Raw genomic sequence first — 26,329 nt, forward strand, 5'->3', positions numbered from 1 at the left:
GATTTTAATGAGATTGCTGTTGTAGGGATGGAATCTTCTGATTATTTGACCACAGTGATTTACTATACAATCGTGCATATGTATGTTTTAATAGCAATAGATTCAATACAAAGGCTAATATGTTTTCTGTCGCTTATTATTTTATTTATTAGAAAAACGATTTGGTGACATGAAGTATTCATTATTTGCCATCATTTAATGAATGATTTATAACATGAGGAGTAAATAGCAAACGTTCATCCGATGCACTCAAAGCCAAGCCAAATGAAACAAAAATGTTACATTAAACAAATTAATTGACAGATTATATATCGGATAAGATATAAAGCAAGAAGACGTTTGTATTGTTTGCATGTGTAACAAATTGACGATACCTCGGCCCACTTGCACAAAGCGATCTTAGCACTACGACTATTGTAAGCCTTTGTTAAAGTATTGGAGTTACGATCATCTTAGCGCTAAGATCGTTTTGTGCAAGTGGGCCCTGGTCATTCGCTTGTACATAAGTATATACAAAGTCAGCGGAGTAAAGATTAATTAACCTGTTATAATAATAATAAAATAATTTGATAAATTTAAAGAACGACCATAGGTGAAATATCTGAATACAAAACACACAAAAACAATATGTTTGTTTGTTTGTTTGTTTTACGCAGCACTCACCGATGTTCCTGCATTATGGCGGTGGTCTTTACATAATCGAGTCTGGCCCAGACAAACCAATGCTTAATATTATGAACAAAATCATATGGGTTCATCGAATACACATTCAACCAAGTCACCGAGTCCAACTACACGATGCATGACCCCTATAGGACAACCTAGTCTATCCCGGCATCCCCGAGGACATAGTGTAACAAATATTATACAAATAGAATAAAATACAGACCTGATTGTCTGTATGTACATTTGTATGACTGGTTGATATATACATTGATGTATTATTGACAAGTATGACATTGCAAACACAACAATTGCTAAAGGCAGACGCAAAACATGAAATGTACATAGGTATCCGTGATATCATGAACAAAGAGTGCATTGCACTGCCAACACATACAGTGCTTGGAAGATTTAATCAACTGGTGGGGGTTATCAATATAATATACTGAGGGAAACAAATAAGGGAACACATGAAAGTACACGTTCCTTTATTCTTTTCCAGGTTTCTTCGCAACCTTTGAATTGCTCTGTGGGTGAAAATCTTGAAATAAATAAAGGAACAGTGTGATAAAGTGGTGTTCCCTTATTTCTTTCCCTCAGTATATTTTGGGGTGATGGTTGGAAACAAACACATGCTTAAAAATTAACAACTGACTCTAGTTTTATTACAATTTTCATACTGGGTCGATGTTTGGCTGGAGGATAGAAATCCCTGAGTCGCATCCATAAGCTCAGTAGCATTTGTCTATGCTGAGTCAACTTTACAAGAAATGTTTTGGCGAAGACATAAAAAATGCCCCCACCCGTGTTCCATGCATGTCATTTTCAGGGCTACTTTGCCTTTCACGCCCAATTGAAAAAATGTTTCAGGGAATAATCGAGACTGGTTATTGTCTGGCGTTGACGTTGTATATTTCGAAATCTACATGACACGCACGCGTTAGGCTTCAAAAATAATTTAGCACCATGAACTCTATGGGTAACATCACTTAAAATGTTAAAATATAGCATTAAAAGTGCACTTTAACATTTAATTTAAAATTCGTTTAAACAAACGTGTTATCAATTTAACCATTAATAGCATTTATTTCCACAAGTCGAGTAACAAAGTAAACAGTTGCATACGTATAGGCAAATATGGCGGCAGGATCCGACATGATGTCATGCCGTGTCTCAGAACGAGGCAGTTGAACGACATTAGAGAGTTCAGATGTGTGGTTATCATGGTCACGTGTCACAATAGCAATAGAACGGAAATGGCCAACTGTCCGACAGTCTGATGGTCAGTGTTTCTGTTGTACGGGAGGGAGATGGGGAATATTTTCCTCCTTCAGGGTTCTCAACGGTCATCAAAATGCCAATGCTTGCATCTTTCCTCAAAGCGTCTTGGTCGTGCCACATTCGGAACTCGTACTCACTTGCTGCAACAATATAAACAGGTTTCCATGAACACTGAGGAAAATGAAACAAAAAACAATTCGCGAGATATAATAACTAAAATACTGACGAGTTCGTTCAACATGCATCACCGACGAACTGAACATCAATTATCGACGAACTGAGCATACATCGCTGAGGAACCGAATTTACGCCATCTGTGGTTATCAGATTGATTAGAAAGTTGTGTTTAACTTCAGAGCCTTGTTGTTTCTGGGAAACGATTCAAACTTGCGAGAAATGCAGTTTTACTCTAGGACAACGCCTGTAAAGGCAAAAGTGGCCATGACAGATGTCATCTACTCCGGGGAAAGCACAACATATCAGTAGGGGGGTCATTGGGGGCATGTGAAATAGTGCAATAGCAATCATTACTACTATCCTAGGTAGACGTTGGTGCTCTACCGGATAATTCTCTTATTACAACACACAAGTCCGTCTGTGGGTCCACAACGTTTATTCTTGATCTTACTATATCTATATAACTACATAGTAGTATGGCCAAGCAGGATCTCTGAGGCGTAATAGAGCCAACCTGCCTAGCCGCTGTCCGAGGGTCAAGTCCCGACTAACAGAAAGCGTACTATCTTTAACCCTCACTGTCAGACTGCCATGTATCGTGTTACGTTACATACATGGTCAGCCTGCAGTATCCCGCACCTCATCCACAAAGTTAAGCTTCAGTGGCCAACCGGCCATTCTCTGGCATTAACTACAACCCGCTGACCCGCACATGACTCTGTGCTGCTGGCCATGGTAATGATACCCCAGCTGCTGTTATAATTTGTATTGGCAGCACTCTGTTTATTTAAATAGATATAATCAACTTACTTAATTAAGGGAATATATAAAACGTATATACACTCCCTGTTAAAACATATAGACTCCCTGTTAAAACCTATATACCCTGCCAAACTGCCTATGATATATGCCATTTCTGTAAAGAAGGACGTGTCCCACGTCCTTATAAGGAATTGGGAATGAGGTACGGTGGACAATCAATCAATATAACCACATATTTAAAACAGTATGAAATGTATAAACAAGCAAAAAGTACATAAAGCAATTTTCTTTCTTTTTTTAACTGGACAAAATTTAAACTGAGAATTTGATGTAATGTACAGCATTTTGTGTGTGGACCACGATTTTTTTTTTTTATCTACAAACACTGCTGTCGAACTGGATACAATTTCACACAGAAATATTCCCAGTAACGACAATATGACTACATACGTACAATGAATACAGTGGTTACATCGGTGCATTGCTATCCATACAGACAAGGAAGTTACGCGTTACAAATATACCAATACATGAATATGTACAATGAAAAAAAATGAACAAAGACATTGATGACTATAACAGCGGTTGCTCTGTCTTGTTCTTATTCCCTCTTCTCGTTATTTCCACTCCTCACAAATAACGCTTTCACTTATGCTCTGCTTCACTCACTTTCTTTCATTCTATTTTTCTTGTCAGTTCATAATTCCCATGCGGACAAACACTTCATTCACCCAATTCTACATCTGTCCTTCTCTCGCGCTTACACTTCACCTCTCTCTGTCTCTGTTTCGCACCCACGCTATATCCTCTCACTCTCTGTTTCTGTTTCTCTCTCTCTCCTTTCCTTTCTCCCTCCCTCTCTCTCTCTCTCTCGCACCCACACTACACCTCTCTCTCTCTCTCTCTCTCTCTCTCTCTCTCTCTCTCTCTCTCGGACCCACCCTATCTACCATACATGTCAGTTTTTCTTTTGTATTCTGTCATTTTTTTGTTCATTTATCCTATCAGCAGCTATCTTACTCCTTCACTCTCTCTCTCTCCACTTTACAGTACATAAGACAAGCCTATTCTAAACCTACTTTCAACACACATTTATACTTCAAACAGGATTGACATTTTTCATAAATAGACAACAGCTCACATAGGGAATATATATGCATTCATTTTCAATGATGTATTAAGAATCACATAGGGACAGATAATCGTAACTACTCATTTCCAACCCCCGCTAGCAAAGGGCCTATAATGGGTAAGAGCAGTTACTAAGGAACACCAAATGAAAGATAATGAAAGATGATACGTCTGAACACCTATTAATGGCTAGTAGACATGTGAACATTACATAATGATATTTGAACACTCACAGAATGATGCACTATTCCACAGTCATAATCCATATATAACGTAAAAAATCAGACATCTTGCATAAAATACACTGTTTTTAATGATGTAATCAACTTCAACAAATCGACATCATTGTCACACACTCGCACCAAGGGTACACTTTAATACAAGAACATTAAATCCTATGAGCGTGAATAGACTGTTGATAGGTATGGGTTGAGTTTCGTTAGCACCAGGTTTACAAAAGGGTACATGGTCAAAATGAGGGTGGTGAAAATATGAGCAATACTAAGACATCGTAGCAAGAGGTTTTGATGATACCACATGAACTGGTCAAGAGAACGAGCGTTATCTTCACATTGGAATCCCATGGAGTCGTTAAAGGGCACAGATTGGGGTCCTTGATTATACATGCAAGGTCGGTATTGTGATGACCTGGGTTGATGAGTTGGGGACTGAGACCCGTGGTTCACATGTTGTGCTTGGGGATATGGTGATGGAATGGATCCTGGCTGACATGAATGCTCTTTCTTTGGCCCAGTATCTGATCCTATTGCATTGACATGATGGGTGTTGAGAGTATTGACTTTAACTGTGAGTTCATTTATAGCGGTCATGGTTTCATCAGATCTGGAGTCAGTCCACCCTGACATGGCCTCGGCTATCTCCGCACTATCTGTGACCTGTTCTAAGGAGGTGAGGGGGCGTGTCAGGATGAACATGCGGATATTGGGAAGAGCATTACGGAGAATAAGATCTTTGATGTACATGTCTTCATTTCTTTGTAGAAGCTCTGCCTCATGTCTTATGGACTGGAGGAATGATCGGAAAGGTTCACCTTCCCACTGTTTTCTGTCCAATAAATCATTTTGTCGAGTTACAAGACCTACTGCGGAAGGTGCATATCTCCGTAAAAAGGCTTGTCTCAACTCAGACCAAGACATAAGTGAAATATTGTTGATACCATCGTACCATTCAGCTGCGAGATCAGTTAAATAAAGGGGGAATATTTTTGTTTGGTCTTCTTCAGAATACTTTTGTACTGAAGCAAAGTTTTCAAAGCGTTTCAGCCATGAAACAGCAGCAATGGAATCCTTGCCATCATACATTGAGAGCGGGAGGCGGGAGCAGTTAATTAGTCTTAATAAAGAGGTGCGATCATCAGTGGACGAAGGATTATCAGCGTGGGGTCTTGGGCGATTGGTCAGCTGACATGTTTGAGGTATTTCAGATTGGGAGGGGGGTGGGGAGGAGAGGGGGGGAAACTGTGATTGAGGAGGCAAGTAAGATGGGGGAGTTTGTTGGGGGTCCCGGGGGTGTTGAGGCTGTGGTGAACGAGGTCGTGGTGACCCGGTTGCATACAAGGTTTCCCATCGGGGAGTGAAAATAGTTTCTTGTTGGGTTGAACCATTTCTAGACTGTAAGGACTGGTATACTATGGGAGGACTCAAGACTTCGGGGGAGGCTAGGGGAAGACGTTCATTGGCATTGAGGGGTTTCAGAGCGTAAAAAGTCATTCTTGTTGATTGTAATACAATATATGAAATAATGCTTACCAAAACTGTTCCTACGAATGTCACAAATATGCAGGGCTATAGCACATTAATTACAACAAATATTCACTGCAAATCACAATGCCTTTGAGGACTGTTTCTTTTGAGATAGTGGCTGGCACAAACACACAGGAATTACCGGAATGAAACAAATGTCTTGGTTAAGTGGAACTTGATGTTGTTAACACAGTGGTCGTCGATGAAAATGTCAGTCTTCGAAATCACCTCTTGATGGTTGAGGGAGGGGTGTGACGAAACAAGGAATCCGGGGTTCTTTTTCTGTTGTATCCTGGAAAAGTTGCTGGTCCCCGGGACGGCTTAAGGGGTTGGCCTTTTAGGGTGGTAACAATGTCTCCGAGTAAGAACAATGATGACAATAATGATGAGCACAGAATAGCTTGAGGATAGACGAACCAGAATGCTGGTTGTTGGTTTTTGTCGTGATTGTTGTGGACCCCAGACGAAATAACGATTCACTTTGTGTTGACAAACTTCTTTATCTTGTTGCATTGGGTTTGAGGTACCGAGGATCGAAGCTCCACCAATATATCCTAGGTAGACGTTGGTGCTCTACCGGATAATTCTCTTATTACAACACACAAGTCCGTCTGTGGGTCCACAACGTTTATTCTTGATCTTACTATATCTATATAACTACATAGTAGTATGGCCAAGCAGGATCTCTGAGGCGTAATAGAGCCAACCTGCCTAGCCGCTGTCCGAGGGTCAAGTCCCGACTAACAGAAAGCGTACTATCTTTAACCCTCACTGTCAGACTGCCATGTATCGTGTTACGTTACATACATGGTCAGCCTGCAGTATCCCGCACCTCATCCACAAAGTTAAGCTTCAGTGGCCAACCGGCCATTCTCTGGCATTAACTACAACCCGCTGACCCGCACATGACTCTGTGCTGCTGGCCATGGTAATGATACCCCAGCTGCTGTTATAATTTGTATTGGCAGCACTCTGTTTATTTAAATAGATATAATCAACTTTCTTAATTAAGGGAATATATAAAACGTATATACACTCCCTGTTAAAACATATAGACTCCCTGTTAAAACCTATATACCCTGCCAAACTGCCTATGATACTACAATAGCGATACTACGTTTGTACTTGTATTGAGATATAATGATGACGTGCTCTGGGCGGATACACACACATATTCCCAAACAATTTGAATAGGGTGATGATTAACACTTGTTTTGTATTGTTTTTCATTTTGACACCTCCTTCGAATGTAAGCTTGTTTTATACCACTCATAGTGTAAGCTTCCTATAAATATGCCACGCTATATATTATACATATTATAAGTAAAACGTTTTGTGGATCAGATAATAGGAACAGCCTCTCAAAAGGTGAGTACAATATGAAGGTCATACCTGTTCCTTCCGCCCAGTCATCTCCGGGCGCAGTCCACTGAAGCGTGACTACGTTGTCCTTGACCTCTATGGGAACAAGGTCAGTGATTGGAGATGGCGGAAACTGGTCGATTTTCGGGTTCAACCCACGCACGTCGAATGCTCCCGGTCCTTGCGATGGTGTTCTCGCCATGGGTTCCACAGGAGAGGTTAGAATCTTATCTTCGATATCCTCTAAATCTGTACAAAAACATTCAATGTCTGATTATTTAATGTATTAAAAAAGATGACATAAGTCAAAAGGGTAATACAATTTAAGGTGTGACCTTCACCACAATACATATTAAAAGGTCAAGTCACTGGTCTGTATTGACAAAGGTTTGTTATCTACAAAGTTAACATATTGATCAATCTTTGAAGCCATATGACCAATGTCATCACAGTTTGTTTAAATTTATTTTTTTAGAATCACGGTTACTTTTGCAACTGAGTACAGCTACCAACCAACATCCTCTTGCGAGTCTCCAGTCCTGCTGATCAGCTCTTTGACAACCACTGTTTCCCCTACCACAGAGGCCACGTGGATTTCGAGCGAGTACCGGTCATTGGCGGTGTAGCCTGTAAACTCGCCAGTGTATATACCGTCCAAAGCTGCAACATCAGCACCTGAGAAGAAATAACGTTTAATCCGTGAGCTGGGTTTAGCGCCGATCTGAACGGTATTTCAGATAAAGCAGGACCTGTCAGCTTACTAAACGCGGAGGACGTGTTTAACCCCTTTAACACTTTGATCAAACCAACCTGCACAGACATGGTGCTGAAAAACCAAGAATGAAATACACGATCACTGATCCAGCATAAAGAGCGCAACTCGGCACAGCGCGTATTGCGTTTCCGTATTCGATAGGGTCATACGTTCACTTTCATAACGTATAATAGATATCGTGTAAAAATAGTTACCCCGACTTTTGAGATCAACATATGCTGGTGATTAACATTATACATCACGTTCAGCTAATAGATTTTTACCAATGGGTACATTTACCGTATTCGACGTAATAAGCGCCCAAGGCGCTCTCAAATTAGAAATAGGGGGCTCTTATTAGAGTAGTATTTAAGTGAAAGAAACGAGATAAAAGATAAATTCTGTGGTTTATGCTGACAGCCTGAAATGTTTATGTACGACAGATATATTTTTCCAGAATTTAATTGCCCATAATTAAGTTTGCATATAACACATGAGTGCGTATTATACGCGAATAAATAAGTCTTGTGTACATTGATCAATCGGAAGGGGTGCTAATTAGGATTGTTCACTGGCCAATATATTAACAAATATCGCCGTGGGCGCTTATAAGAGCGCAGCGCTTATTACGTCGAATACGGTAATAACTGTTTAACATAGATTGTGAGTAGGTATGAACGTCAATGCACTATTCTAAGTGAAATATGACACGAATTTTCAAAGTACCCTTTCCGTCATCTCTCAGGTCCACATTCACAGCGTCCGCTTCTGGTCTTTCAACGGTAGCTGTTACCTTGGCCTTAATCAAAGGGGAGTAACCCCGCGTCACTGATACGTAGATCCGGGTTACCGCAGGGACTTTCACTATCATGCTGTCAAGCCATGATTGAACCTCGTATGTTTCGGAGTCTTCTTTGGGGTCAGCCTTTACAGTCATTATTACAGCCTCGGGACTCGAGTGCAGGGACTTGCTTCTTACTGTCACGTTCCATTCACCAGGCTGTCACAAACAGTAGTTACACATCGTTACCTCGAATTCCACTGACCTAATCGTTAAGGAGGATGCAACAATCATCAACACAATGGTCTAAATCGACGCTCCCCTTGTCCCGAACAACGGACAACACGATAATTTTACTGTGGTCAACAGGACTTCGATCGAGTTACCGAGGTTTCACTGCATATTCTTCCATGAATTTGTAAAATAAAAGAATATGATTGCTCACTCAGAGGTTACAAATGAAAAGAATCACCTCTGATTGAAACAGCTGATTTGACGGCTGCATCACCGCATAAGTTTATATTTACGGAAGAGTACTCCTTTCTCAATAATTGGTCGGTAGGCGTTTTGTAATCAATATATTCACAATTATGCGTTTTAAAATGCAGATTTGCGGTTAACACAATTTTCTAGAAATCGACTATAAGAGTGCATTTGATGTGGTAGCGACAACTGGAATATTGGAGTTGCTTGCACGTTCGGTTCCAAATTCATATTAGCACCGTTATGTGTAAGGTAATCTAGCTATACATTAAAAACACAGTATGTTTATCTCCGTATTCTTGTGTGACATTACTTTTCAGTTACACCATAGCACAGATAATATGAGCACAATAGCATGTAACTATACTGGTCCCATTATATCACAACGTCTTATCAATCATTTTCCCTTACTAGTTTGAAGCATTTAACAAAGTTAACTGATGTGAGCAAGTTAAAATAATTACTTTTGTGGAAATGGATTTTTTATCATTCCGAATGGAGGCGAAGTGGAATGTAAGTTCGGCAGTTTAACATGAACACACCACTCGCGACACCGATTGGTCCTTGCCTTATTCCTTAACAGCCGAGCGCCACGTTCATTCAAAGGGTCATTTTTCAATTTATAGGTGTATTCAAATTATTCTTGAAGGTACAGCTGGCATCATAGAGACCTTGGACTGACCTGTGGGTTGTCAAAGGTGAACTTGTCCACTTTGAGTCGTGGATCTTCTGTGTGCTGAGGTGAGTTTCTATCATAGGTCTTGTTCTCTGGATCTTTAATCTGTACCTTCATATATTGAAAAACAAAATGTACTCGGTATGAAATCACATCTAATATTTATTGTAATTCGATAGAAGTACCAAGTATATGTCCTCGTTTACAATGGTTTAACAAAGAACCCAACTACAATCTTATAAGTACAATCATGTATATGCTTGTTTGTCTACCTCAATGTCCGAATTCTCTGGTGATGTAAACTGGAATACGGTCTTATTGACGGTGGCGTCAATAGGCACTGGCTGTTCAACCACAGGCTTGTCCTTGCTTACTTCTAGCGGCAGATTCACTATCTGGAAATATTCACATACTCACACACATTTTATATACCAAACATCTCATTTCAATGACAGCCTCGCACTGTGAATGGTGACTGAATGGTTTCAAATGCTTGTCTTTTATCTAATTTGATAAATGTCGCCTACAAAATTACCTTTAATGATTTTGTAGGATAGCAGAATATGTTTAATTCGACACAAAGTCACGGAAATCTTCAACCTTGGCACTGTGATATCTCTCTTACTGAGAGGGTAGCGAAATGTCATACGGTGAATATAGTTCGTTTCTTATGGACGGATTCCATACTATCCATGCGCTGCGACTGCATCATTAATAATGATCCCATCCGATACCTGTTCTGAGAAAGCGCTTTTATTATCGATAGGTGTATTCGCACAATGGATCCGCCCCCTTCCGCGGTCTGACCACCTCAAGGGTCAGGTCCTCGGGTCCTTGTTTTCAAATATTGACCTCGTCAAGAGTAATCATTCGCTTTTTCACGCGGACATTCACTTTAAAGTTTATGAAGCCTATAAACCTTTCCCTGTTTCATTACAGCAACTTAGCTGCGAACCGCGAAAGGTTCGTACCAGACGCCATCTTGTTCCCAAGCAGGCGAGTCTCTATTCATCACGTGACAGGTCAATACTAATCATGTGACCCGTCATTATTCGAGGTCGGTGTCAGTCACATGATTTTGGGATCTTCATTGAAATGTGTTCTTTCGTCATGTGGTAGGGATTAACCAATGTAATTCTTCACAGACATTTAACAATATATAGTGATTCATAAACACATACTCATAAACACATACTCATGATATGGTCGGAATCGTACGATAGACTCTGTTTTGGCAGATATTTCTTATGAATCAGGGAAATGGTTTGTCGCTTTTATTTACATGACTTTCTGTATTCATTTTCCCGCTGTGTTCTTTTTCCAGAGAAGCTACATGTATGTAAAAATTGCTTCTGTCAGTACCTCAATGGGCTGGTCCTCTACACACAGCATGTTGAAATCTTGCCACAAGTTGCTGACGACCTGTGTTAGAGTTGCTGACTGGGCCTTCTCGGTGTAGTAGCCATACACCCCACCTGAAACATCACCAGATCTGACAACAACAGTTCCAGTAGTTCTAGTAGCGGTGATAGTAGAAACAGAAGTCGTAACAGTGGCAGTGATATCTGTAGTGGCAGTGGTTTTTTTGTTGTTGTTGTTGTTTAACGCCGCACTCAGCAATATTTCAGTAATATGGCGGCTGTCTGTGTATAATCGAGTCTGGACCAGGCAATTCAGTGATTGATATCATGAGCATCGATCCACGCAATTGGGATACGATGACATGCATCAACCAAGCCAGCGAGCCTGACCACCCGATCCCGTTAGTCGCCTCTTACGACAAGCATAGTCGCCTTTTATGTCAAGCATGGGTTGCCTAAGACCTATTCTACCCCCGGATCTTCACGGGGCTAGTGGCAGAGGTAGTGGAGTTGTAGAAGCTGTAGTAGAAGTGGTATGAGTAGTAGTAACAGTAGGTGAAGCGGGCAGCATCAATAGCAGTTGGGGGAGTTGCAGTTATATCACAAACAGCAAAAGTAGTTGTCGTAGTAATTGTGGCGGTGGTGGTTGTCCTAGAAGCAACAACATTGAAGAGGTAGAAGAAATAGTAGACGTAACAGCAGTTGTATAGCAGCAGCAATATTAGAAGTCGTAGCAGCTAAAATAGTAGTAGTAATTATCGTAGCAGTAGTAGTAGTAGCAGCAATAATAGTAGTAGTTATCGTAGCAGTAGTAGTAGCAGCAGCAATAATAGTCGTAGTAATTATCGTAGCAGTAGTAGTAGCAGCAATAATAGTAGAAGTAGTTATCGTAGCAGTAGTAGTAGCAGCAGCAATAATAGTCGTAGTAATTATCGTAGCAGTAGTAGTAGCAGCTATAATAGTAGTAGTAGTTATCGTAGCAGCAGCAGTAGTAGCAGCAGCAATAATAGTAGTAGTAATTATCGTAGCAGTAGTAGTTGCAGCAGCAATAGTAGTAGTTACAGAAGTCAGTAGCCGGTGATGGCTTTAGCAGATGTAGTAGAAAGAATCCACGTAGAGGAGAAAGTTCGTCATTTGATGAAATACTGGTATGCAAATTGTTCTGGGAATGTGGTTAAGACATAACAGATTAACACCCTGTTCGACATGAAACACACACGTGAGTCCAGTTACTAGTACATGTCAGCAGGACCTCACTAGAGCACATATTCGTATATACATGACAACCTACAACTTATTTATAACAGGATTGTAATGCTCTACCAGTTGCATGACACAGCTCTCCCAGGGACTTGGAAGCGTCACTCCCTAAAGCTATGGAATGCACCATCACTTTGGATTCAATGATGTCCTTCATGACATCGTCAATGGTAGGGCCTCCATCTGGGTTCTCCCCGCCGTCGGTAATCAGCAGTATTCTGTCCTCTTCATCAGCTCCTGCACCAGCACCCTCTAACAGCTGGAATCAGATAGTACCTAGGATCATGTCGATCCTGAACTTGGAATGGATTTCCTCCCACATTATAATGTCATGCCGATATAGACACGAAATGCTGTTCAAAGAGTGTTAAAGCCACCCCATTCACTCAAAAGATATGAAACCATTTATTGTTTCGTGCCTGTCCTATTACTGTTGATATTTGCGGCATTTCATAACAAACATTTATGAAAAATAGCCATATCAGATGCTTCTATATCACTAAGGCAGTAACAAGGATATCTATCGATATACAGTACCAATGCATAATTTACAGCGAGCACATCGACAGTGACAGACCTGTCCACGAGGTAAGATGAAAGTTTATGATAACCTTTTGTGAGTGCCTTAACCTCACAGCAGATAACAACGATATGAAAGCTCGACCTACAGCAAGAGCATCTTTCAGGGCCTGTCCTATGCCTGTAGCAGGTCCAAAACTACGATCCCGCGTTACCAAGTCGACGATTCGTCCTTGATCATCCTCAGTGGTGAGTTTGGTAAGGCCTACTAACATGACGCTGTACCCGTAGAATATTATTATTCCAATCTCAGAGCTGGTGGGAAGTATGTCCTTTATAAAAGTTCTGGCCACTTGATTTTGTCTGAATGCACGTGAATGCTGCAACAAGAAAACTCGAGTACCTGAATACACATGCACTTCAAAACACAAATATCTGAATATCACAGCAGCGCTCCAGATAAACTTTTGGTGTTGTGGGTATTTTACCCATGCATTTTAAAATAATTGGGTATCAGTAATTCTATCTGGGTATTCAATTTTCTGTTACCCACTAGTTTTTACACATGTGGGTATTTAAGTTAAATATTTAAAAACACTATTCATCTAGTCCCTGCAAACTGGTGTCGTGTAGGTTCGAGAGCTTTATAGGACTCAAAAATACGATACTTCCACAAGAAAGTGTGATGGCAAATGATCATGATGTAACTGTCATCGTGGAGTTTGGCAAGGTTGACGGAATGCCCGTTTATAATTTCAAAATAAGTTGCTGATTTGCTAATCGAATACGCAGGGTTACTTCACAATATTTTGATGATACGCACAAGTTTTATTTTTGTAGCGTATCTGTAATGTTCGTTGCGTATTTGATACGCTTGGATTTGATTTTACTGCGTATTTCTGATGCGTATTTTACGCAGATACGCAGCTTATCTGGAGCTCTGCACATTCAAAATTAACATGCACAACCAACCACGCCCACTTACCTCTTTCATAGAAAACATGCACAACTCACAACGCCCACTTAGATCAGTCAAAGATAAGATGCACAACTAACAACGCCGTTTAGATCAGTCATAGATAAGATGCACAACTCATCACGCTCACTTACCTCTTTCATAGAAAATATGCACAACTAACAACACCCATTTAGATCAGTCGTAGATAAGATGCACAACTCACCACGCCCACCCACATCAATTATAGACAAGATGCACAACTCACCACGCCCCTTTATCTCGTTCATAGATAAGATACACAACCCACCACGCCTACCCACATCAATTATAGATAAGATGCACAACTCACCTCACCCCTTTACCTCTTTCATAGATAAGATGCACAACTCACCACGCCTACCCACATCAATTATAGACAAGATGCACAACTCACCTCGCCCCTTTACCTCTTTCATAGATAAGATACACAACTCACCACGCCCACCCACATCAATTATAGACAAGATGCACAACTCACCTCGCCCCTTTACCTCTTTCATAGATAAGATACACAACTCACCACGCCCACCCACATCAATTATAGACAAGATGCACAACTCACCTCGCCCCTTTACCTCTTTCATAGATAAGATACACAACTCACCACGCCCACCCACATCAATTATAGACAGGATACACAACTCACCTCGCCCCTTTACCTCTTTCATAGATAAGATACACAACTCACCACGCCCACCCACATCAATTATAGATAAGATGCACAACTCAACTCGCCCCCTTACCTCTTTCATAGATAAGATACACAACTCACCACGCCCACCCACATCAGTTTTAGATAAGATGCACAACTCACCCAGCCCACTTACCGCATTCATACTATATTAGATAAATGACCGCCTCCGTGGTCTAATGGTAGAGCGTCCGCCCGGAGAGCGGAAGGTCCGGGGTTCGATTCCCAGCCGCGTCATACCAAAAGACGTTAAAAGATGGTACTTGTTGTTACCCTGTCTGGCGCTCGGCATTAAAGGGCTAAAACAAGGACTGGTCGGCTCGGAGTCAGTATACTGTGTCTGAGTGGGGTATTCATGTTGAACCGCGGCATGGTATCTCAGTGTGCTAGCACTATAAATCGGCATCAGTCCGGACTAGTACAAGCAGCCACACACACATACACGTGCATGCACGTCGCTATATAAGTGCAATAATCTTGGACGCGACGTTAAACCCCATTTCACCTCACCTCATTCATAGAAAAGGAGTCATCTAGCAGCAGTACAACACGTCGTCCACACTCCTTCTCTTCAGGGTTCTTGGCCTGATCGTTGTGGTTGTACACAACAGTGACTGAAACAGGCTGAGTCGGCGTCTGACCAGTCTGACTGTGGTCATCGTGGTTGTTGATGATGTCGGCCACAGACACCCCCCTGCAAGCTTTCTCGTGGTTTTTGGACATTGTGGTAGAACCCTGCGAAAAGATGACAGGATTCAGTCACACCAAACACAAATGTCAGATTGAAATAGCATGTGCACATTTAGAGGCATTCATTGTTCATGTAGATGCATATACACATTTGACGTATTAGGTGAGGTGAGGTGAAATGGGGTTCAACGTCACGTCGAAAATTATTGCCGTTATATATCGACGTGCATGCACGTGTGTTTGTGTGTGTCTGCTTGTACTAGTCCGGACTAATGCCGATGAATATGTGCTAGCCCATTGAGATACCATGCCGCAGTTTAACATGAATACGCCACTCAGACACAGTATACTGACTCCGAGCCAACCAGTTCTTGTTTTAGCCCCTTAAGGCCGTGCGCCAGACAGGGTAACAACAAGTACCATCGTTTTACGTCTTTTGGCATGACTCGACCGGGGATCGAACCTCCGCTCACCGGGCGGACGCTCTATTTGATGCATGAGGAAGGCGTAGGGTAGTTTTGTGGTTAAAGCGTTCGCTTGTTACGCATAAGGCCCGGGTTCTATTCCCCACATGTGAAAAATGTGTGAAGCCCAGGTCTATTAACGGGACTATTGCTTAACTCACTCACTCATTCATATTCTGTATTGTCAAACTAACCGTTTGAACACTTCAATATGTGTATAACAAGTATAACAAACTATGTACTAATAGTTGGATATCAATTTGATTGAGAAATAAACGTTTGATGTTGTAAACTTACCGTTTCATTCGCTATAACATCGTCAAACACACCCCAGCGATATCGAGCAAACTGGTTTGCAAGGAGGATGCCTGCCAATGGAGAAGATATAAGTTACGTTGTATATAACACGTTGTAATATATGTCTTGGAGAAGAACTTTAGGTCAAACACATTTTCAGTTGTCAAAATCCATATCGTTCAGGGTGGTCGTTGTCAGGTAATTGGGACCCACTGTTGCGTATTAGACACTGTTGGTAATTAAAATTCACTGTCTGGATCAAGAAACCGAATTTTCGGATGCGCGAATCATTTTATGTAGTATATATTTCCTTAAACGCAATTATTGGCCGGTAGGCGAGGTTTCCGGATTCCTGGGGTCCGGATGAGCGGGGTTCCACTTTGTTACGAAACAGCGCATCACCCTAGTAATATCCCCCTTCTTCGGTATATACTGACGGATGTATTCATTGTGTAACATGACTGGACTATTTGTATCCATGTTTTTATGTCGAGTCCTTATACTGAAATAACCTTTGACCAAAGTTATCTTTTATCAGTGGACGAATTATTGATAATATATTTGTCACAGTGTGACACTTCACCTTTTTCCCTAAATATGCCTAACGTTTAATTTATTTGTATTGTATGTTGTAATTTCGGTTCTTTTCAACTATTATCCGTTATATGGCTGTACTTCCTTGTCAATCAGCCAGTTGTTACGTAAACCCTTACTTCATAACAGCTGAAGCCAATAGGCCCGTCACCTCATTTATGTCTGGGTACAAGGACAGGTTACTGAGTACAAGGACATGTTACTGTGTACAAGGACAGGTTACTGAGTACAAGGACAGGTTACTGAGTACAAGGACAGGTTACTGAGTACAAGGACAGGTTACTGAGTACAAGGACAAGTTACTGAGTACAAGGACAGGTTTCTGAGTACTATGACATGTTACTGAGTACAAGGACAGGTTACTGAGTACAAGGACAAGTTACTGAGTACAAGGACAGGTTATTGACTACTATGACACGTTACTGAGTACAAGGACAGGTTACTGAGTACAAGGACAGGTTATTGAGTACTATGACACGTTACTGAGTACAAGGAGAGGTTTCTGAGTACTATGACACGTTACTGAGTACAAGGGCAGGTTACTGAGTACAAGGACAAGTTACTGAGTACAAGGACAGGTTACTGAGTACAAGGGCAGGTTACTGAGTACAAGGACAAGTTACTGAGTACAAGGACAGGTTATTGAGTACTATGACACGTTACTGAGTACAAGGGCAGGTTACTGAGTACAAGGACAAGTTACAGAGTACAAGGACAGGTTACTGAGTACAAGGACAGGTTACTGAGTACAAGGACAGGTTACTGAGTACAAGGACAGGTTACTGAGTACAAGGACATGTTACTGTGTACAAGGACAGGTTACTGAGTACAAGGACAGGTTACTGAGTACAAGGACAGGTTACTGAGTACAAGGACAGGTTACTGAGTACAAGGACAAGTTACTGAGTACTATGACACGTTACTGAGTACAAGGACAGGTTACTGAGTACAAGGGCAGGTTACTGAGTACAAGGACAAGTTACTGAGTACAAGGACAGGTTATTGAGTACTATGACACGTTACTGAGTACAAGGGCAGGTTACTGAGTACAAGGACAGGTTACTGAGTACAAGGACAGGTTACTGTGTACAAGGACAGGTTACTGAGTACAAGGACAGGTTACTGTGTACAAGGACAGGTTACTGAGTACAAGGACAGGTTACTGAGTACAAGGACAGGTTACTGTGTACAAGGACAGGTTACTGAGTACAAGGACAGGTTACTGTGTACAAGGACAGGTTACTGAGTACAAGGACAGGTTACTGTGTACAAGGACAGGTTACTGAGTACAAGGACAGGTTACTGTGTACAAGGACAGGTTACTGAGTACAAGGACAGGTTACTGAGTACAAGGACAAGTTACAGAGTACAAGGACATGTTACTGAGTACAAGGACAGGTTACTGAGTACAAGGACAGGTTACTGAGTACAAGGACAGGTTACTGAGTACAAGGACAGGTTACTGAATACAAGGGCAGGTTACTGAGTACAAGGACAGGTTACTGAGTACAAGAACAAGTTACTGAGTACAAGGACAGGTTACTGAGTACAAGGGCAGGTTACTGAGTACAAGGACAAGTTACTGAGTACAAGGACAGGTTACTGAGTACAAGGACAGGTTACTGAGTACAAGGACAGGTTACTGAGTACAAGGACAAGTTATTGAGTACTATGACATGTTACTGAGTACAAGGACAGGTTACTGAGTACAAGGACAGGTTATTGAGTACAAGGACAGGTTATTGAGTACTATGACATGTTACTGAGTACAAGGACAGGTTACTGAGTACAAGGACAGGTTATTGAGTACTATGACATGTTACTGAGTACAAGGACAGGTTACTGAGTACAAGGACAAGTTACAGAGTACAAGGACAGGTTACTGAGTACAAGGACAGGTTACTGAGTACAAGGACATGTTACTGAGTACAAGGACAGGTTTCTGAGTACAAGGACAAGTTACTGAGTACAAGGACAGGTTACTGAGTACAAGGGCAGGTTACTGAGTACAAGGACAAGTTACTGAGTACAAGGACAGGTTACTGAGTACAAGGACAGGTTACTGAGTACAAGGACAGGTTACTGAGTACAAGGGCAAGTTACTGAGTACAAGGACAGGTTACTGAGTACTATGACAAGTTACTGAGTACAAGGACAGGTTACTGGTGTACTAGTGGTGTTACATATAATAACCGTGTAATTTGAGAGCAAGTCTAACCATATCGACGTGTCATCTGCACAGGGGAAGGGTTATTTAAAATACTGAATAATCCAGGATGTCTAGAAGCATGAATGAACCTGCACGGAAGAGCAACAAAAGATTCTACGAACTTGCAGGAAGCGGGACGTACCGCGTTGTTTCTGTCTTGTGCCGTCAGTAGTTCCGAGGACAAAGCCCGGGGTGAGATGCACATACCGCTGCATCGCCCCACACGTCCAGGTGGGCTGGGTGTAGGGCCTGTCTCTGTAGTAGGGGTGGGGTCTGTCCACCCTCAAGTCCGCCTCGGAGAACGTCAGCTTGTCATTTCTGTCCCCCATCTGCCAGCTGCTGGGGACAAGAATGGCAGCGGTGCGCATGTGCAGACCTGTAGCAGCATAGAGGCTGTCTGACGCATCCTGGATAAGGATCTGAAAAAAATATATACTAAATTATCGACACTGTAACAATTAAGTTTAACTGTTGTACGAGTAGTCGTGCAATATTTCTACATCAGATACTAGCCTGTTGTGTGAGATATGTGAGTGTGTGGTGTGTGAGATATCTGGTGTGTAAGGCACATGTCACATAGATATATCCAGTGTGTACGGCACATGTCATGTAGATATATCCAGTGTGTAAGGCACATGTCACATAGATATATCCAGTGTGTGAGGCACATGTCATGTAGATATATCCAGTGTGTGAGGCACATGTCATGTAGATATATCCAGTGTGTAAGGCACATGTCACATAGATATATCCAGTGTGTGAGGCACATGTCATGTAGATATATCCAGTGTGTAAGGCACATGTCATGTAGATATATCCAGTATGGAAGGCACATGTCATGTAGATATATCCAGTGTGTAAGGCACATGTCACATAGATATATCCAGTGTGTAAGGCACATGTCACATAGATATATCCAGTGTGTGAGGCACATGTCATGTAGATATATCCAGTGTGTGAGGCACATGTCATGTAGATATATCCAGTATGGAAGGCACATGTCATGTAGATATATCCAGTGTGTAAGGCACATGTCACATAGATATATCCAGTGTGTGAGGCACATGTCATGTAGATATATCCAGTGTGTGAGGCACATGTCATGTAGATATATCCAGTGTGTGAGGCACATGTCATGTAGATATATCCAGTGTGTGAGGCACATGTCATGTAGATATATCCAGTGTGTAAGGCACATGTCACATAGATATATCCAGTGTGTAAGGCACATGTCATGTAGATATATCCAGTATGTAAGGCACATGTCATGTAGATATATCCAGTGTGTAAGGCACATGTCACATAGATATATCCAGTGTGTGAGGCACATGTCATGTAGATATATCCAGTGTGTAAGGCACATGTCATGTAGATATATCCAGTGTGTGAGGCACACGTCATGTAGATATATCCAGTATGTAAGGCACATGTCATGTAGATATATCCAGTGTGTAAGGCACATGTCACATAGATATATCCAGTGTGTAAGGCACATGTCATGTAGATATATCCAGTGTGTGAGGCACATGTCATGTAGATATATCCAGTGTGTAAGGCACATGTCATGTAGATATATCCAGTGTGTGAGGTACATGTCATGTAGATATATCCAGTATGTAAGGCACATGTCATGTAGATATATCCAGTGTGTAAGGCACATGTCACATAGATATATCCAGTGTGTAAGGCACATGTCACATAGATATATCCAGTGTGTGAGGCACATGTCATATAGATATATCCAGTATGTAAGGCACATGTCACATAGATATATCCAGTGTGTAAGGCACATGTCACATAGATATATCCAGTGTGTGAGGCACATGTCATATAGATATATCCAGTGTGTAAGGCACATGTCATATAGATATATCCAGTATGTAAGGCACATGTCACATAGATATATCCAGTGTGTAAGGCACATGTCATGTAGATATATCCAGTGTGTAAGGCATATGTCATATAGATATATCCAGTGTGTGAGGCACATGTCATGTAGATATATCCAGTGTGTAAGGCACATGTCACATAGATATATCCAGTTTGTGAGGCACATGTCATATAGATATATCCAGTGTGTAAGGCACATGTCATATAGATATATCCAGTGTGTGAGGCACATGTCATGTAGATATATCCAGTGTGTAAGGCACATGTCACATAGATATATCCAGTGTGTAAGGCACATGTCACATAGATATATCCAGTGTGTAAGGCACATGTCATGTAGATATATCCAGTGTGTAAGGCACATGTCATATAGATATATCCAGTGTGTGAGGCACATGTCATGTAGATATATCCAGTGTGTGAGGCACACGTCATGTAGATATATCCAGTGTGTAAGGCACATGTCATGTAGATATATCCAGTGTGTAAGGCACATGTCACATAGATATATCCAGTGTGTGAGGCACATGTCATGTAGATATATCCAGTGTGTAAGGCACATGTCACATAGATATATCCAGTGTGTGAGGAACATGTCATATAGATATATCCAGTATGTAAGGCACATGTCACATAGATATATCCAGTGTGTAAGGCACATGTCATATAGATATATCCACTATGTAAGGCACATGTCATGTAGATATATCCAGTGTGTAAGGCACATGTCATATAGATATATCCAGTGTGTGAGGCACATGTCATGTAGATATATCCAGTGTGTAAGGCACATGTCACATAGATATATCCAGTGTGTAAGGCACATGTCACATAGATATATCCAGTGTGTAAGGCACATGTCATGTAGATATATCCAGTGTGTAAGGCACATGTCACATAGATATATCCAGTGTGTGAGGCACATGTCATGTAGATATATCCAGTGTGTAAGGCACATGTCACATAGATATATCCAGTGTGTGATGCATGTCATATAGATATATCCAGTATGTAAGGCACATGTCACATAGATATATCCAGTGTGTAAGGCACATGTCATATAGATATATCCAGTATGTAAGGCACATGTCATGTAGATATATCCAGTGTGTAAGGCACATGTCATATAGATATATCCAGTGTGTAAGGCACATGTCATATAGATATATCCAGTATGTAAGGCACATGTCATATAGATATATCCAGTGTGTAAGGCACATGTCATGTAGATATATCCAGTATGTAAGGCACATGTCATGTAGATATATCCAGTGTGTAAGGCACAAGTCATGTAGATATATCCAGTGTGTGAGGCACACGTCATGTAGATATATCCAGTATGTAAGGCACATGTCATGTAGATATATCCAGTGTGTACGGCACATGTCACATAGATATATCCAGTGTGTGAGGCACATGTCATGTAGATATATCCAGTGTGTAAGGCACATGTCACATAGATATATCCAGTGTGTGAGGCACATGTCACATAGATATATCCAGTGTGTAAGGCACATGTCACATAGATATATCCAGTGTGTGAGGCACATGTCATGTAGATATATCCAGTATGTAAGGCACATGTCATGTAGATATATCCAGTGTGTAAGGCACATGTCACATAGATATATCCAGTGTGTAAGGCACATGTCATATAGATATATCCAGTGTGTGAGGCACATGTCATGTAGATATATCCAGTGTGTAAGGCACATGTCACATAGATATATCCAGTGTGTAAGGCACATGTCACATAGATATAACCAGTGTGTGAGGCACATGTCATGTAGATATATCCAGTGTGTAAGGCACATATCACATAGATATATCCAGTGTGTAAGGCACATGTCATATAGATATATCCAGTGTGTAAGGCACATGTCACATAGATATATCCAGTGTGTGAGGCACATGTCATATAGATATATCCAGTGTGTGAGGCACATGTCATATAGATATATCCAGTGTATAAGGCACATGTCACATAGATATATCCAGTGTGTAAGGCACATGTCACATAGATATATCCAGTGTGTAAGGCACATGTCATATAGATATATCCAGTGTGTGAGGCACATGTCATGTAGATATATCCAGTGTGTAAGGCACATGTCATGTAGATATATCCAGTGTGTAAGGCACATGTCATGTAGATATATCCAGTGTGTAAGGCACATGTCATGTTCATATATCCAGTGTGTAAGGCACGTGCCACATAGATATATCCAGTGTGTAAGGCACATGTCATGTAGATATATCCAGTGTGTGAGGCACATGTCATGTAGATATATCCAGTATGTAAGGCACATGTCATGTAGATATATCCAGTGTGTAAGGCACATGTCATATAGATATATCCAGTGTGTAAGGCACATGTCACATAGATATATCCAGTGTGTAAGGCACATGTCATATAGATATATCCAGTGTGTGAGGCACATGTCATGTAGATATATCCAGTGTGTAAGGCACATGTCATATAGATATATCCAGTATGTAAGGCACATGTCATGTAGATATATCCAGTGTGTAAGGCACATGTCATGTAGATATATCCAGTGTGTAAGGCACATGTCATATAGATATATCCAGTGTGTAAGGCACATGTCACATAGATATATCCAGTGTGTAAGGCACATGTCATGTAGATATATCCAGTGTGTAAGGCACATGTCATGTAGATATATCCAGTGTGTGAGGCACATGTCATGTTGATATATCCAGTGTGTAAGGCACGTGCCACATAGATATATCCAGTGTGTTAGGCACATGTCATGTTGATATATCCGGTGTGTAAGGCAGAGCTGGGACGGTAACTCGGGTACTCGGGTCGGGGGGTTCCTGAGTAGGACCCGGATACCCACAGGACTACCCGGACCCGTGGTTAGTCACGTGATATATTGTTTAATTGCAAAAATTATCTAGAACTTCCAAGGTTACACTACAAGTGACTAATGTTCACATGTCCTTCTGACTATGCACGCATTCCTTCTGACTTTATATGTTTTAATAGAGATAAAACTTCAGTCGACTTCAGTGAATGCATGACCAGATGGTTTTATACGAGTATTTAAATATATTTGCCAAGGCTACGGTCAAACTATTCCCAATCGGACTTTTGTACCTATCTCTCGCGACCTTCAGCGGGTGTCCGGGTAGGGTCGGGTAATAAGGGGGTGGGTACCTGGGTAGTACATTTTGACTCGTCCCAGCCCTAACACAAGGCTCGTCTAAATGTCATGCCCCACTTACCCCTTTGAATAGTGTTTAAACCAGGATCGAGATGTTTATAAATTACACATACGTAGTTAATTATCTGCGTGCCGTGTCGCGGTTTTTCCCCCGCTATAATACCAGGAAATACAATCGCTGTTGTTAAACAATAGTTCTTGTAGTTGATTCTGAGCCAGGAATACATTTGCTATTCTGAACGTGCATTTTAGAAAACTGACACAACTCTACGCCATTTTGCAGAATTACATAGACAATATAATATCAACCATAACATGTAGGCCAATGGCTTAAGTCAGAGAAAAAACTCGAATCTTTTGATTTGGGAAATAGAATCAACATATTCTCATGACTGCTCCATAACGGAATACGTTTTCTTTGTCAACAAGTTTGTTTGTTTGCTGTTTTTTTCCAGTTATATGACTGCGGTCTGTAAATAAGTGAATTGCTTTATGAATACAAAGGAGTGAGTTAGTGAGTGAGTTGGGTTTAACGCCGCAGTTAATGATGGGAGGAAAGCGCGAAGTGATGCAGATCTCAGACGTTTACCACGTCGGTGAAACCCACAACCACATGTAGGTTGCTGTCAAACCTAGAAACATAACCAGCGCGAACAGGAATTCGATCCCAGACCATGTTTCTGGCGCGCCAAAGGGACACAACTCTGCACATCGAACTGCGGAAGCTTAGACGACTGGGACACGCGTGACTTTGGAACCCTGATTGATGCAAGAGTCATTTGATCTAACGTTTCGCTATTTTAAGATATTCATACCAAACGTTATCATTAGAAAATAAATCAAGAATTTAGGTAAACAAGTCTTAGCACAACATGCAGCAATTAGACTACAATCCGCAGAGGTCAAGGTAACCTACCTGCAGGTTTTCAACCAAATCCACAGACTTGGGAACATTCTTGTTGATTGCGAAGGTAATGTCTTCATAGCCGCCGTTTGTTAGCGACAGTTTCGTTGCCATAGCCACGGACAACAAAAACAGCCAAACAATGGATTCGGTGAGGAGAATTACCATCACAGTCATGGCTGAATGAAGATCAGTTATGCAGTATGCGCTGTAGAGTCACAAGAGTGTAGTGTTAATATTGACGTCTACACTGTACAATGTAACTAGCTTGCGTTGTCACTGTCGTCGATCGCGCTCTGTCTCCATTTCCGTGCTGGACCTCACCCCGGAAACACTTCACGCTGACGTGTTGTTAGCTAAAAATAGCCTTTGGGACTTTCGAATTCCCCGGAAATAGAAAGTGTCTGACAGTTTAGTTGCATGTTTGAAGGTATATCTGCTAAACATGGGTATAAACGAAAACTTAGTATTGTGATCTCCTCTAGAAGCAACTGTCTAAAATACTCATAATTTGACAATGTTGTGAACTCGAGACGTTATATAATATATCATTGTGAAAATAATATCACGTAGAGTTACCTCCCTAGCCTTAGACCAGTCAAACATTTTTCATCGAAGTCGCAGTTATTCTAGGAAACGAGAAAACCATGACCTTTGACCGTCGTCAGCTGGTTAGTGATTTCGAAGGTCAACAATACAAATAAAACCAACACGTTTCGTTTTTTGTTAATTTCTCGAGGTTGGTGGGTAAATAAGATGCCAATATTGATAATAAGACTGTTTTATTTCATTTGATGGTAAATAATTAAAAAAGTAAATTGTGACTCGACGTGTACAGTCTAACTGTACAGTGCCGTGTTTTGGATATTTGCTACGCAATGTTTATGTAAAGCAGATTATGGCAGGGCCTGTGTATGTAATCCCAACTCTTATCTGCACCAAGATAAAATGCTTACATTTCACAATGTCTTCCATCATCTCTATATCAACGTACGTTTCAAGATCAAGATTATCAATTAGGGTCGAAAAGTGTGAGTGAGTGAGTTGGGTTTAACGCCGTTTTCAACAGCATTCCAGTTATATCGCGGCGTGTCAGCTTAATGTGGGAGGAAAGCCAGCAGTGATGCAGGTCTCAGACGTTTACGACTTCGGTGAAACCAAAGAACACGGGTATGGTGCTGACAAACCAAGAAACATAATCGGCGCGAATCGGGATTCGAACGCACAATCATAGGTTTCTGTCGTGCCCAAGGGACGACTGGGCCACCCGTGCCACAACTGTCCAATTTCCGTTCAGCTGTGAAAATCGAAAAAGAACATTTGATATAATATCCATGTAAATATTGCAGGAAATTATTGTACGAATGGCTTTTCAAATGAATTCTGCTTCACTGAGGAAAGAATATTTTGCATTTCTTTGTTGTAAAAT

At 41.2% G+C, this 26,329-nt stretch overlaps 1 protein-coding gene across 1 annotated transcript; it reads right to left on the reverse strand.

Moving 5' to 3' along the window:
* Positions 1-655: 655 nt before the first annotated feature.
* On the reverse strand, positions 656-25,249 carry LOC124110966 (calcium-activated chloride channel regulator 1-like). The gene is made up of 13 exons (XM_046470482.2): positions 24,913-25,249; positions 19,058-19,334; positions 16,113-16,183; positions 15,172-15,396; positions 13,123-13,353; positions 12,518-12,713; positions 11,196-11,308; positions 10,106-10,228; positions 9,840-9,944; positions 8,620-8,893; positions 7,653-7,814; positions 7,170-7,388; positions 656-2,084 (listed from the first exon to the last, which is right to left on the reverse strand). The coding sequence occupies exons 1-13, from the start codon at positions 25,075-25,077 to the stop codon at positions 1,891-1,893; spliced, it is 2,355 nt and encodes a 784-aa protein (XP_046326438.2). The 5' UTR covers positions 25,078-25,249; the 3' UTR covers positions 656-1,890.
* Positions 25,250-26,329: the final 1,080 nt, after the last annotated feature.

This window comes from Haliotis rufescens, unplaced genomic scaffold (assembly GCF_023055435.1).
Source record: "Haliotis rufescens isolate VD_foot unplaced genomic scaffold, xgHalRufe1.0.p SCAF_1, whole genome shotgun sequence".
Taxonomy (NCBI): Eukaryota; Metazoa; Mollusca; class Gastropoda; order Lepetellida; family Haliotidae; genus Haliotis; species Haliotis rufescens.

Bases quoted from the DNA above. Each gene is read 5' to 3' on its own strand.
- LOC124110966 (XM_046470482.2), bottom strand. From the start codon at position 25,077: ATGACTGTGATGGTAATTCTCCTCACCGAATCCATTGTTTGGCTGTTT. The intron at 13,354-15,171 runs GTGAGGTGAAAT...TTCTTGTTGCAG, and splicing joins ACTCCTTTTCTATGAATGAG to CATTCACGTGCATTCAGACA. The intron at 8,894-9,839 runs GTCAGTCCAAGG...TGTTTGTGACAG, and splicing joins TCACCTTTGACAACCCACAG to CCTGGTGAATGGAACGTGAC.